Genomic DNA, 12,381 nt, shown 5'->3' on the forward strand with positions numbered 1-12,381 from the left:
GCGGAACGTTGACCGTCTCCTATCTCTATCTCTTCCTTCTTCCACCATTTCTACCCCCATCTGATCTTGCAACGCCCCGCCAACTGCCGACACCAGCCCTCTGCTCTTCGCACCTCGGAATCGTTCAGGCGCCGTCGAGTGGGCGGCCGACGCTTCTTTTCTCCACCTATTTATGAATAATGCTCCTGTTGCGCGCGCGAATCCTGGTGCACGGCGATCTAGCCGCGTGCAACGACACTTCCTGCCAAGAAACTGCTTTTAGAGTGGTTTACCGAGCTGAATCTTGCCCTTGCACCGTGATTCATATTTTTTTTTCTTATTTTTCTCGCGTTCGGGGAAGATTTGTGGGAACAAGTGTTGCGCGGGAAATTCAAAAATTGTACGCGGAATCTTAGGTACCTGTTTTTTTCGTTTGATTGACAGTTGGATAAATGGCGTCGAAGTTTAGAAATTTTAAATACGATGTTTATTTTCAGTGTGTATTTGAAGATATGGAATGTACAGGGTGTTTTGGAAAAAAAGTAGGAAACGCAGAGTATTTTTCTGCGCTGAAGTCGTGCACGTTGTATGAACCGTGTGAAAATTAAAGCGAATCTCTTTTAATCTATTGGGAATCCTCCATTTGACCATGAAAATTGTAACGTTAATTTGAATAATTCAGAGCTATTTTGTTAACGAAATTTTAGTTCCTGCAATTTGGAAGTTGCACCTTTTTCTTAGTAAAAATCGATTTGTAGATTCCAAGTAATATTTTGTAAGCAACATAACGTGTTACGAGTAGAACTATCGGATCCATCAACGCTGAGGGCGTACGACCCACGCCATTTCAGCGGAAAGTTACTGAAAATCAGCTGAGCAGGTAACGCGTTAAACTCTCCATTTCGCGACACATCGACGAAAGAAATCGGCGTAAAATTACACGGAATTGAATTTAAAATTAAATTACCATCTAAACATCCACAAAATTCCCACGGAACAAATTCATTTCTCTACTAATTAACAAACGTCTACGCAAAAAAAATCATGGAAAAATTCCGTTCGTTAGGTAACAGTGTTAATGTATCCATTTGAAAATTCATCGACGATTCGAATTATCTCAGAAAATCACAAGGGCGTTCGAAAAACATCAACGACAAGCGGAATATGCAAGAGGCCAACCAATGGCAAAACTCGGTCGGCTCCTCGAGACAAGGAGTTTCGTGAGCGAAATTAGTGCGGAACAATTACAGAAACGAAGAAGGCACGATCTTATTTTAGGTTCGCCGCCTATTCGACCATAATTACATAACCAGCCCGCGGTTTCCACGCGAGCTTGGTTCGCCAGCCGAGCGGTTTTTTCCCAACGATCGTGAAGATCGATCTCTCGAATGGATCACTTGTGAAGTAACACAAATTTCCCGGTCGAACGGGGGGTCGCAAGTCGATAGATTGTCTTCGAAGCTTCTAGCTGATATCGCATTTGGACATACGCCAACCGACTATTTTCGATCTTGAGAAAAATGCGTACCTTGAACGTTTCCAATAAGAGCATTGTGCGTCGGGAAAATTGGGTGAACGTTTGTCGAAAACCCTCTCGATCTTTGCGTATGCCCTGTCGATAGGTGAAATCGACGACGACTCTGAGGTTACTACTTGGATTCGGCCTTCGTACGATGATTCTGCGTGAAGAAAAAGTATGAATGGTAGCTTCGCAACGAAAGATTTTCTTTTATGAAATCGAAGAGTTAATTATACTTTTAATATGTACAACGAAAGATGAAGCAGGGATGAAGATTTCACTTTCTGATGGAGATCTCAAGGTCGTTTCTCCTCGATCCTTAAGATATCGTCATTTCTAGAGGTCCTCGACCCGAACGCGAGATAAATTGTCACAAGGTAACTCGGAAAAAGTTCGAAAGAGCCGCCTATGGGACCTTGAGCTCCTTCCACGTAACTCTATTTGAGGTCGTTGAATTCTTCTTCCTCACGTCACGCTTAAAAAGAGAGTGCCTTGAAACTAACCTTGAAACTGTCTTCGACCAAAAAAGGGTGAATAAAAATACGTGAAATTCTTGGTGAAAACGAAAACCCTGGAAATTTCCCTCTAAGAGAACGCAATCGATCGGAGAGGATAAAAATTGACACGAGCCGAAGCACAACGTGAGCTGCTTCGTCGTCCAGGATGCTAGCAATGGCGGCGGCCATTGTCCTGGTACCGGAAGTCCCCCGAGAAACGCGGTTAAAAACGCGAATTCGCCGGATTTCTGTGAGACTCGCTACTCCTGGTAGCAGCAGCGTTCTGGTAACCGATTCTCCGCTGGTCGTGTTCGAAGGTTAAATGGAAAAAACTGCGACGACAGGCGAACCGGGAGGCTACCGCCGGGACCACTGGCTTCCGGCCAGAGTTTTCCCTCGTTCGGTGTCTCGCCGCCAGGTAGCGACTGCTACGGACTATTTAAAGGAATTTCGGCGAGGTTCGTCGCTTCGTTTCGTTCAGCAGCGCAGGCGTTGCCCTTTGAATGTTTGTTTGTTTTCGCCCTCGACACCCTTCATGCAAAGAGGAGGAAGGAAATAGAGGAATACCGCGCGTTCTCACGATTAACGATGTTCATCAGGGTGGAGTAGCTGAGAGTATCGTTCCGTGAATTAAAAAGAAAAACAACAACAAGAAGAGAAAGAAAGGAAAGAAAATACCGAGTCGTATCGTGAAGGAGAGGAAGAGGCCACAAGTGTGACACATTTTACACGTCGTTTCGACATATTTTTTTTTTTTTTTATTTTCATACCGTTCCTCGCCGTACGAGAGATACGTAAACTCGTAAGGTATCCGCTAAGTGCGACCGGCCGCACCGGTGCCGGTTTCGTTGGAAGGTCCTGTGATTGAAGAAGAGAAGAAGGAAGAAGACGAAGAAGAAGTGGAAGAGGCATTGGTAAGTCTGATTGCCGCTCTAGCACCACCAACCAGGTGAACATGGGAGTTTCTCGAGACACCTACAAGTGTATTTGTGACGACAATGTGACGTTCGTATACGGGAGCAATAGGAGGAAACAGGAAACATGGACGTATAACAGAGAAGTGTTGTGCGACGACGAGGATAGACGAAAAGAGGGACTAGCCCGTGGAATTATCCTTCTTTTTTGTGGATTCTCTCGACAGATGATCGCATGAGTGTATATGATCGTATCGACGTTCTTTGATCTCGCCGCTAAGGTGTCCAGTGATGATGATGATACGTACAGATCGTAATAGATCCGGAAGAAATCTGGAAAATCGTGCATACGAAATTTCGAAGGTTAGGTTCACGTTCTAAATGGAATTATCACCCTTTGAGAATTTTCTTCGAGTAGCAGCATATATGTATACATTAGCTAAACGTTCTCTGTGCGCGCGTTACCGAGAGAGAGAGAGAGAGAGAGAGAGACAGAGAGTACGCGTACTCGAAATTCTGAAAGAGGATCCCATCCGTCATGGCTCTCCGGTCGATTTCACGTTGTCAAGATGTATTCAGTGGATGCACGGTCAATCCGTACGAAGTTACAACAAAGTGTATCACTCGAAAGCCAAAGAGTAAGCCCAGCCAGGCTAACATAGCAGCGGGCGTGTTGCTTCATCGGACGTGTCGATGGGAGGCTCACGTTACACACAAACACGACCTCTACTTGTTTGCCAACAAACGTACTACATTTCCTATCTTTATAGCCCGTCCACCGTGTTGCATCTAATCTTCAAATAGAAACTGTTCCGCCACGCCGCCAAACCATTCCGAATATTATATCACCGCCAGTCTATTACCTAACCGGCATTATGCCGTTAACGTTTAAGCCAGTTTTAATTTAAATGACTCATCCCGCCGTTTCGTACATTTCCGTCGCTCGCGCCAAGAGAAACAAACAAAGGGAAAATATTAAAAAAGAATTAGAATCGAACTTTCATCCGAAGGACGAAGATCGTATAAGATTAGAGATCGTATTTTACTGTCAATTCCAATTAGTAAAAAAAGAACAATTTTAAAGTTGGAGGGATCCATTTAGTGGAACGGGGACAACCAAGCAGGGGTAGCTGAGAGGGAGGCCAGGGGCGGAGGGGAAGGGGGCGAGGAGGTAGGGGTAGGGAAATCAGCACGCGCGATTTGGCCGGCTAGTCGCGTCCCGGGCGTTCGAGCGAGCTGATCGTCCGGACGGTGTTACGGACCGGTTCCAAAGTGTTCCGCAGTCCCGTGCGACCAATCGATCAGCCTGAACCGTCGTCTGTCCCGACCGTCTGACTCTTCGTCTGTCTGTCTTGGTTCATTTTTTTGGCGCGCGAGACCGTCTTCGAAAAGTTTCCCAACCGCGTGCCACCTTGATATGATCGATATTCACACACGCTCCTCGTTGCGAAAGGGTTAGTTTGGCGGGAATTTTTCGAATAATTCCGTTACGTATACGCACACACGTACATATATCCGTGTTATTCGAACGGAGAAAGAGAGTGAAAGATATGTAGGTTATACGAAAAGATTTTTCGTTCGAAACGTTTCGTCCATTGAACAGAGGAAACTTTGTTTACGAGAGTTGTTCGAACTGGCCGAATAGGATCACAGGGCGGGTTCTAAAGACGCGAAGTCGCTGGTGACCGATTCCGGCGGCCGTAACCCCGATCGACTCTCCCATTCACGCTTCTATCGCCTAACCTTGGCTTCGACGTTTGCTACGCCACTGGCTGCGACCTTTGCACTCGTGTCGAATTTTTTCGCTGCTGTTGACCTTGAACGTGCCGCCGACATTGGGGATTCAGATGAATTTTTTCGAATTGCTTTCGAAATTGTTGAACTTTACGATACGCGTGGTTGAATGATAAGCCACTTACTGGAGAATCGATGATTGGATGCTTCGAATTCGTCGTTAGTTAGGCTGGTTGATAAAAGTGCAGCTTTTTTCGAGTATTTGTTTAGATTCGCAGTAAAAGCGACCGATCGTAGTTTTCTGCCACGTGTAAGCTCCGTTGGTTTACGATGTTTAGAATGTTTCGATGTGCTTGGTTATGTTTCACGACTAAAACGTTGCTACGCCACGACGAATTGCACTTGCTGTAACTGTCGAAAGTTGTAAACTCAATTTTAGACACGAGCGTTGACGTTGCTTCGATACTTTGCGTATATGTCGTGTAATAAAAACGGGTTAAAAAAAAGAAGAACGAGTACCTTGAAAAAGTGGGAATTTCTTTCGAGCATGCTGCTGACCACTGACAATCACGTCGATCGTATACTTGAAAGTATTTTGTTCACGTAAATTGTAAAGTAACGTTCGAATCTTCCCTCGTTACGTAACAAGTTTCAAAGATTTCATACAGTTTCACAGTCACCAGGGTTGCGTTATTATATAACAAAACTTCTTAAACAATCTAGACTAATGTTCGCCCAGCCCGCTCGTTGTCCGCCATTTTTATCGAACCGCTTGAATCGCGGCGTGAATCGATGTTCGATCACTATCGAAACCGGTCGAAATGAAATTATAAGAGTAATAGTTATATAACGATAATATAGCGATGTCCTTTGAATGTCTTAAAATACGCGCCAAGGAAATAGACTAGCAGAAGACTGAAAATAGCTGAGTGCGTCACACTTGACGAACGCTGTCCAGCCAATGGCGTCGCTCCACATAGTCGGTTCGTTCGACTCGCACGCATTTTCCTGCGGCTCACTGCGCCGTTACGCGACACGGTTTTCGCAAAATACCAAAGTGAACGGAGGGAAACAGTTGTCGCGACAATTCCACGGATTCACGAGCTAAAAGACAGTGTAATCGTGCGAGTTGAACGCGTTTGTATATCGTCGATTAGCTCGATATTTACGTTGTACGGGATTGCAGACGGCGCGCGGGCAACTACGCTGCAACTTGTTAATGGCGCATTCCGCGAGGTGGCGCACGTGTGCAATGATTCGCCGTTCGCTGTGTCAGTCTCACGGAAGAGGAGGTTTGCTTAGCATTTAGGGAAAATATATCGTTAAGAAAATGACGTGCGTCTCAAATTTCTGTGCCCGCGTATCGTGATACGTCGTGCCCCGTGCGCAAAACATTTCCTTTAAGTGTCCGGCGAGTTTGTTCGTGCCAGTTCGTTTTCGTTTTTATCCCTATCCGTCTTTCTATCTCTCTCACGTCTCTGTCTGTGTGCTCGAGTGCATCTTAGGGACCTGTAGCTAACCTAAATATTCGACAGCCGTAACGTAATTTCTCTGTGACACGTCGCCAACGAATACTGCGTGCTAGTCCCTGGTGAGTTTCCTCCTGTTGTTCAACTTTGTGAAATATTTCGGATTTCAACGATTCGGGAAAATCAAGGTGTGCACACCTGGAAAAATTTCGGAGCTAGACGAGGGTTTTAACCTGAAACAGTTCGCAACGCGATAGTGAGGCGCGTGCACGCGGTGATTTTTCGTAATCTTTTCTCCGGGCTTGTTTTCCTACGATCTTTACTCCGATGTATTCTTTCGTATCGTGAATTCTTGTGAAATCCTCGAGTAGGGTAGGGTTTATTTGACAAGTTTCACTTTTTCTTGGTTATATATTCGAATTTTCAGGGTAATCGAAATTCACTCGTAACGAAACGTTCGTCTTTATCACAGTGTTTTATTGCCTGTTGTTTTACGTATTACACTCGGCTCTTTGCTAATTGCTTTACAACTTTGTTATTTCAATACTTTCTACGTGACATGCATATTCAGAATATCAGTTAACTTGTGCATAAGCTAGGCTAAACGAACATTTATTGTCAAGAATAGGCAATTAATCTCTAATCTATCTTGGTCTGTTTGAATTGCAGAAAACTGCAGTGTGAATGAACGTGGACAACCACTGAACAGATAAGATTAGTGACGTACTAATACAGAGGTAACCATGGATGACGGCCATTGCAAAACAGTGGAAGAGGTGTTAGGTTTTTTTGGGGTTGATGCTGACAAAGGATTATCTCTTGATCAGGTCAAGAGGAACCAGGAGAAATATGGTCTCAATGGTAAGTCACTTGTTCATTCATCAGACCGTCCGGCTCTCACTTTCCAATATTATAGATTCGTACGTGCAATAGACTCACCATAAAAAACATTTTACTATACACGAAACTTACATTTCTAGGATAAAATTCAAACAGGGAATGTCATTTACCATTTCAATTCAGAACTGAAACAGAAAGTTATGGATATTCAGTTTGCTGTAACTCATTTGCCAAACGCTAGAAATCATAATTTCATGGAATTTCTCATATGTGAAGAGCTTGAAAAGCCACGCGAGCTTCGTGATACTCGTTTAGAGGCGATGTCACGCAGTCAGAGTTCAGTGTATCGCGAACCTATTTGCCCGACGAAGTCGAGCAGCGCGGTAAAAGTGACTTTATCGAGCTGCTTGCTAGCATTGGTCCGTGCACGACGCGCGATACTTATCCCCACTCGTGCACGGTTCCACTGCCAGTCCCCTGGTACACGTGTTCCAAGTTTCCTCAATGGCCCGCATCGGTGAAATACCCTGAATCATTCTGTCGCTTCTTAAAAACGCCTATTATTCTTCCTCTATGAGGGATATTCTCTATTAATACACCGTAATCACGATACTATCGCCATTAACCTGTTAGAAGCCAGGTGGCCATTGGTGAAGTGCTACCAAATGTATTTTAAATCATTTTCCTTACAATACTCTTCATAATTATAGCACCATTTTATATTTCAACCGTAGTACTACTTAAATCTCTGTAGAACCGTTTACAAAATAATCCTTTTTAATTTGTATCTCGGTGGTATGTAATATTTAAATTAATTCGACCGATAGATTTAACGTGAAATGAAGTTATTTCACTGCTTGAAACACGTGTCCCCAAAATTCGACCGTTTCGTACATCCACGAGATCGTTTCGACGATAATAAACACAAATAAAAACAGGATCGACGATAGCATTGAACGATAGCGTTGGTATTAAGCCTCGTCGATGGCTCGATAAGACACTCGTACTGTCGTAATCGTTGGCCTGATCAAACGGTTCTCCGGATAAAATTCCAGTCGACTGTTTATCGAATTCTCTTTCTTTTTTTAAATTAAATGTCGTTGTTATCCGGTAGAAGAGAAAAAGGCAAGATGAACAGCAAGGTTGTTCGTGGCTGCATTTGAAAATAATAATAGGTCGTAGATTGTCAATAGTGGCCTTGAATCATTAGTATCGCGGCATTCATGGACGACCAGTCGGAAGATATGCGTTGCACCTTTTCTGAAGCAGCCTGGAATACCTACCTGCCAGTTGACGTAAAATCGATATAAGACACGTTTAATAAACGACTGTGTGTAATTAAATACTATTTTTATATCGAAAACCGTTGGTGAATTGAAGTGGTAGCGTTCGTTGAAAGAAACTCGTTCACGTCCCCTCTTGTCGTGTCTCAGTTTAGAAACGTTCAATTTAACCCCTTTACCGACTACAGTTACTCCCGAAAATACTCTGACGCTAAGGAAGTTTAACTTATAGCGACGGGTTGAGCCTTTTTCTTTAACGAAACATAATATACTGTAATTTAGAATTAAATATCGCTAATTTAACGCATTTTCACGTTTGACATTGTAACAGAAATTGATCGAAATAATGTTCAGTTACTGTGTTACAAAAATATTCGAAAACTTAGCAAAAATTAATATTTTCGATATTCATATTTCAAATATTATGAATATTTTCTTTTGCTTAACCCTTTCGCGACCAAAGTGCACTCAAACAAAAATTGATCTCAATTCAGCGTCCACCGCAGACACGATAATTTCTAGATAAATCACAAATTCTTGAATAAATTCGTCAATTTTCAGCTAGTCCAGAAAATTTGAAAAATTCAGGTTACTAAATTGAGGTGGAAGTGTGAAGATAAATAAATTCGTACATTTTTAACCACGGCGGCTAGATTGAAAGAATTCAGTTTGTTAAGTTAAGGTGGAAGTGTGAAAATGATAAAATCGAGGATTAAGTTAAGACGGAAATGCACCGAAACGCTTCGACAGTGTGCAGTTGAAGGAAATTCTGTAAACGTCGATAGCAGTGGAAGGGTGAAATTTTGAAGGGTTCTATGTCGCGTTCGATCGCGTGACGATGGTCGTCCACCTGAAACCCTGTGAATCCCGTCTATCAAACTGTCGTTGAACTCTGCACGCCGTGTGAAAGAGAGAAACTACAGATACTGTTAGACAAACGGTTGTGTGAATTGTTTCTCGGTGATTTTCTTCTTCTTTTTTTTTTCTTCCCCCTCGCCGCTGCTCCTTCGCCACGATTAAGAGCGAAGTGAGAAGCTTGAATAATTCATGAGTAATATAAGTTGAACGTATTGTTTATGGACGGCTGGTTATGTCGATTCGAGTATTCGAATGAAACACGTTAAGCGGAGCCAATTTTACCACGTGTAACACGGGGAATCATCGAATACCACGATTACGTGATTCTATTTTAATTCTTTCTTGACACGTGTCCGTGCCACGTGGGTCACTCGTGTCCCACGATGGCTGTCAGAAGGTAAAGCAGAATAGCGACACCTGGTACGAATGTTATGGCAATTTTCACTTCTGTACACAGAGAGGAACTACGTCTGGTCCGTTGGATAAACAAATGAAATAGATTGTAATTGAAGAAAGTGAGGAGAGATATTCTATGAAAATTGTTCCGTCTAGAACGTATTAATTCCTTCGAAAATTGTTTAACAATTGTTCACACCATAGTTAGTTATTTATGATTTTTTTGCTCGCTTCTACTGTACCAAGTAAGAGAAACTAGTGTATCATAGATTAATTGCATTTAAACAGAAATTAAACCGAGAGTTTTGTGCCATAGTTAGTTCTTTAACCCTTTGACTTACGATTTTGTTGCTCACTTCTACTGTACCAAGTACGAAAAACTGAAGTATTACAGAATAATTGCATTTGGTAATTTTCAAACTTAGAAATGAAATTGCGAACTAGGATAAAAATTAATTTTCGTTAATAATGGAGCACTTTTGTCGCATCTCGATCATCAGAATCTGTGCCACGAGTCTGACTCGTCAGTCAAAGGGGTTAATATCAAGATTACGTTCCATATCGTGACAGTGAACACACGTGTACTATAATACATAGAAGTATGACACTCTCGATTCGATATTGAAACCAGTGAATCGATTCGACGATCCATGAATGAGTCCACGTTCCAATAAAAAGGCCTCCGTCGTGCCCGCGAAACACGAAGAGTATCACCGTTACGTTAACGAACAGCCCTTTCCTTCCCTCTATTTTTTTTATCATAACCGAAAATTGATCGAACCGAGGAAAACTGCACGTGGGCATTCGCGGTTTATTTTCGCAGAACCGGTTGTTTAGTCGGCTAAACATCGAGTGCCAGATATTCTTCTCGAGGATCGCCGATAAATAATCCTGGTGATTTACGCGATCTAAAAACGATCACTATACCGCGAGCACCCGACGAAACGCAGATAATCGGGAGAACTTTGTTGTTGCAGTGCATTATCGGTATAGTTGCTCGAACCGATATAGAGAGATCGTAAGTTGAGAGGTTAGGCTGCCTTGGCCTTTTCCAAAAGTACCTCTTCTTTGAGGATTTCTTTTGGAGTAACACAAATTCTCGTTTTTTCTTTTTTTTTAATGTTTTTTGTTTAAAAAGATTTATAACGAAACTAAAGTGTTTATCGATTGACGTAGAACTTGGTTGGTTAATTGAAGTATACTTCAAAGAGAAAATTCGCTTTTCACGCGGAAATGTAGTAATTCGAGTGAAATTAAAGTAGTAAAATAAAATCTTAAAATTAAATTCAAACTCTGACGATATGGAGTGCATTCGAGAAGATGAGTGCAAAATTTCTTATAAAAATTTCTGTTTGCAATTTTTCATCAAATCTACGCGATACTCAATTTTTTAAATACACCGCAACGACAGATTACGTGTACTTTGACACTTGATCAATTTCACGACCTCGTTGTATCGATTCGACCGACTATACCCTGGGGAACGGCGAAGGATTTTCTTTACTTTGAATCGAAAGTTTGTTTACCAGTTTGCAAATGACGTGTTTGCTCGGTCGTGATCGACGTCAGTTGAAAAAGTCAGTGAATATTGCGTTATCAGCAGTCGATTCGTGACCACTGATTCTGATTATTAGCAGCCTATTTCTCGATACGCATTCTGCTAGTCACGGCCCGCGCCAATTCCGTGGTCACCGCGTCTCTCGGTTGATTTCAGGTGCGAATTCTCGATTGCGTGGAATATTGAAAGGGTGTCTTTCGAAATAATATTCGGAAAAATGTTTCACTCCAGGGACGAAAACAATTGAAAAAAATTAATTTCCTCGTATCGTTAGAAACATTTAAATGTCGCAAGTAATGATCGAATTTTTTTTTTTAACCCTTTGCACTCCAAAGGCGCTGTTATGGCGACACACTTCATTACTCTGGAGAACTTAGAAATGTAAAATTCAAGTTTTTTAATATTACTAAAATAATGCGACTTAAATATTAAAAATCTTTTCTTTCTTAACAAATCTTTATATTTTCAAAAGTTTCACTGCAAAAGTACATTGAAATTGCTATCTAATCTTATCAAAAAATGCTTGGAGTGCAAAGGGTTAAACCTCTAAAATTTGTGCTGGAAAAAGGGTTAAGAATCTTGCGAAAAGGACCTTTGTAAAATTCCAAATCTTTCTGTCTTGCAAAATTCCAAATCTTTCTGTCCTTGAAAATTCCAAATCAACACAATCTTTCAAAATTCTAAATCTTTCTGTCTTGCAAAATTCCAAATCTTTCAGTCCTTGAAAATTCCAAATGAACACAATCTTTCAAAATTCCAGACCTCTCTATCTCTCTAAATTCCAAATCTTTCAACCCTTGAAAATTCCAAATGAACACAATCTTTCAAATTTCCAAATTTTTCAATGTTTCAAAATTCACACAATCTTCGAAAACATCACGAACCATTCGTCGACCACTTGACCAGCTTTCCCGCTAACCGATCCTCCACCTGAAAATAACTTCCGTCTTTCCCGTTAACATCTCGATTTACAAATTCACCAGACTCCTGCATTTGTTAATCCACGAACCAGAAGAATTTCCAATTCTGTTGCAATTTCACGTGACGCATGCAAATTCACCGAGTGAATGTTACAGCCGCCTGGCTGTGCGTGTTATTCACGGGGAAAATCCGCGATTTTCCAAGGAGGGCGCTGTCGGTTCGAAGCGTTTACGAGGCACGATTACGAGGCCTACACAAAATAGGCGAGAGTGCGCCGTCGAAGTATCGTCTTTCGTTTACGAAAATAAAATACAAGGGAGCAACAAGTCCGGCTGTTGCAAGCTATACCTACAACACCGACGTTTCTCTTCTAAGTTGGACGAGACTCGTGTTCGTTTCCGCGCGGTTTGCTA

General features: G+C 42.1%; 1 protein-coding gene across 5 annotated transcripts in view; it reads left to right on the top strand.

Annotated features, from left to right (window-relative positions):
* The first annotated feature begins 2,475 nt into the window (after positions 1-2,475).
* Positions 2,476-12,381, top strand: part of LOC108570288 (calcium-transporting ATPase sarcoplasmic/endoplasmic reticulum type) — a 55,769-nt gene continuing 45,863 nt past the window's right edge. For 3 of the 5 annotated variants that reach the window (XM_017932128.1, XM_017932129.1, XM_017932127.1), the window contains exon 1: positions 6,856-6,973. In XM_017932128.1, the coding sequence (XP_017787617.1) occupies positions 6,856-6,973 (118 nt within the window). Of the gene's footprint in view, positions 2,910-5,893; positions 6,235-6,781; positions 6,974-12,381 lie in introns of those variants that run through there. The other 2 variants (XM_017932126.1, XM_017932125.1) reach the window with 2 other exon arrangements.

The sequence above is a fragment of the Habropoda laboriosa genome, unplaced genomic scaffold, assembly GCF_001263275.1.
Source record: "Habropoda laboriosa isolate 0110345459 unplaced genomic scaffold, ASM126327v1 scaffold81, whole genome shotgun sequence".
Classification (NCBI taxonomy): Eukaryota; Metazoa; Arthropoda; class Insecta; order Hymenoptera; family Apidae; genus Habropoda; species Habropoda laboriosa.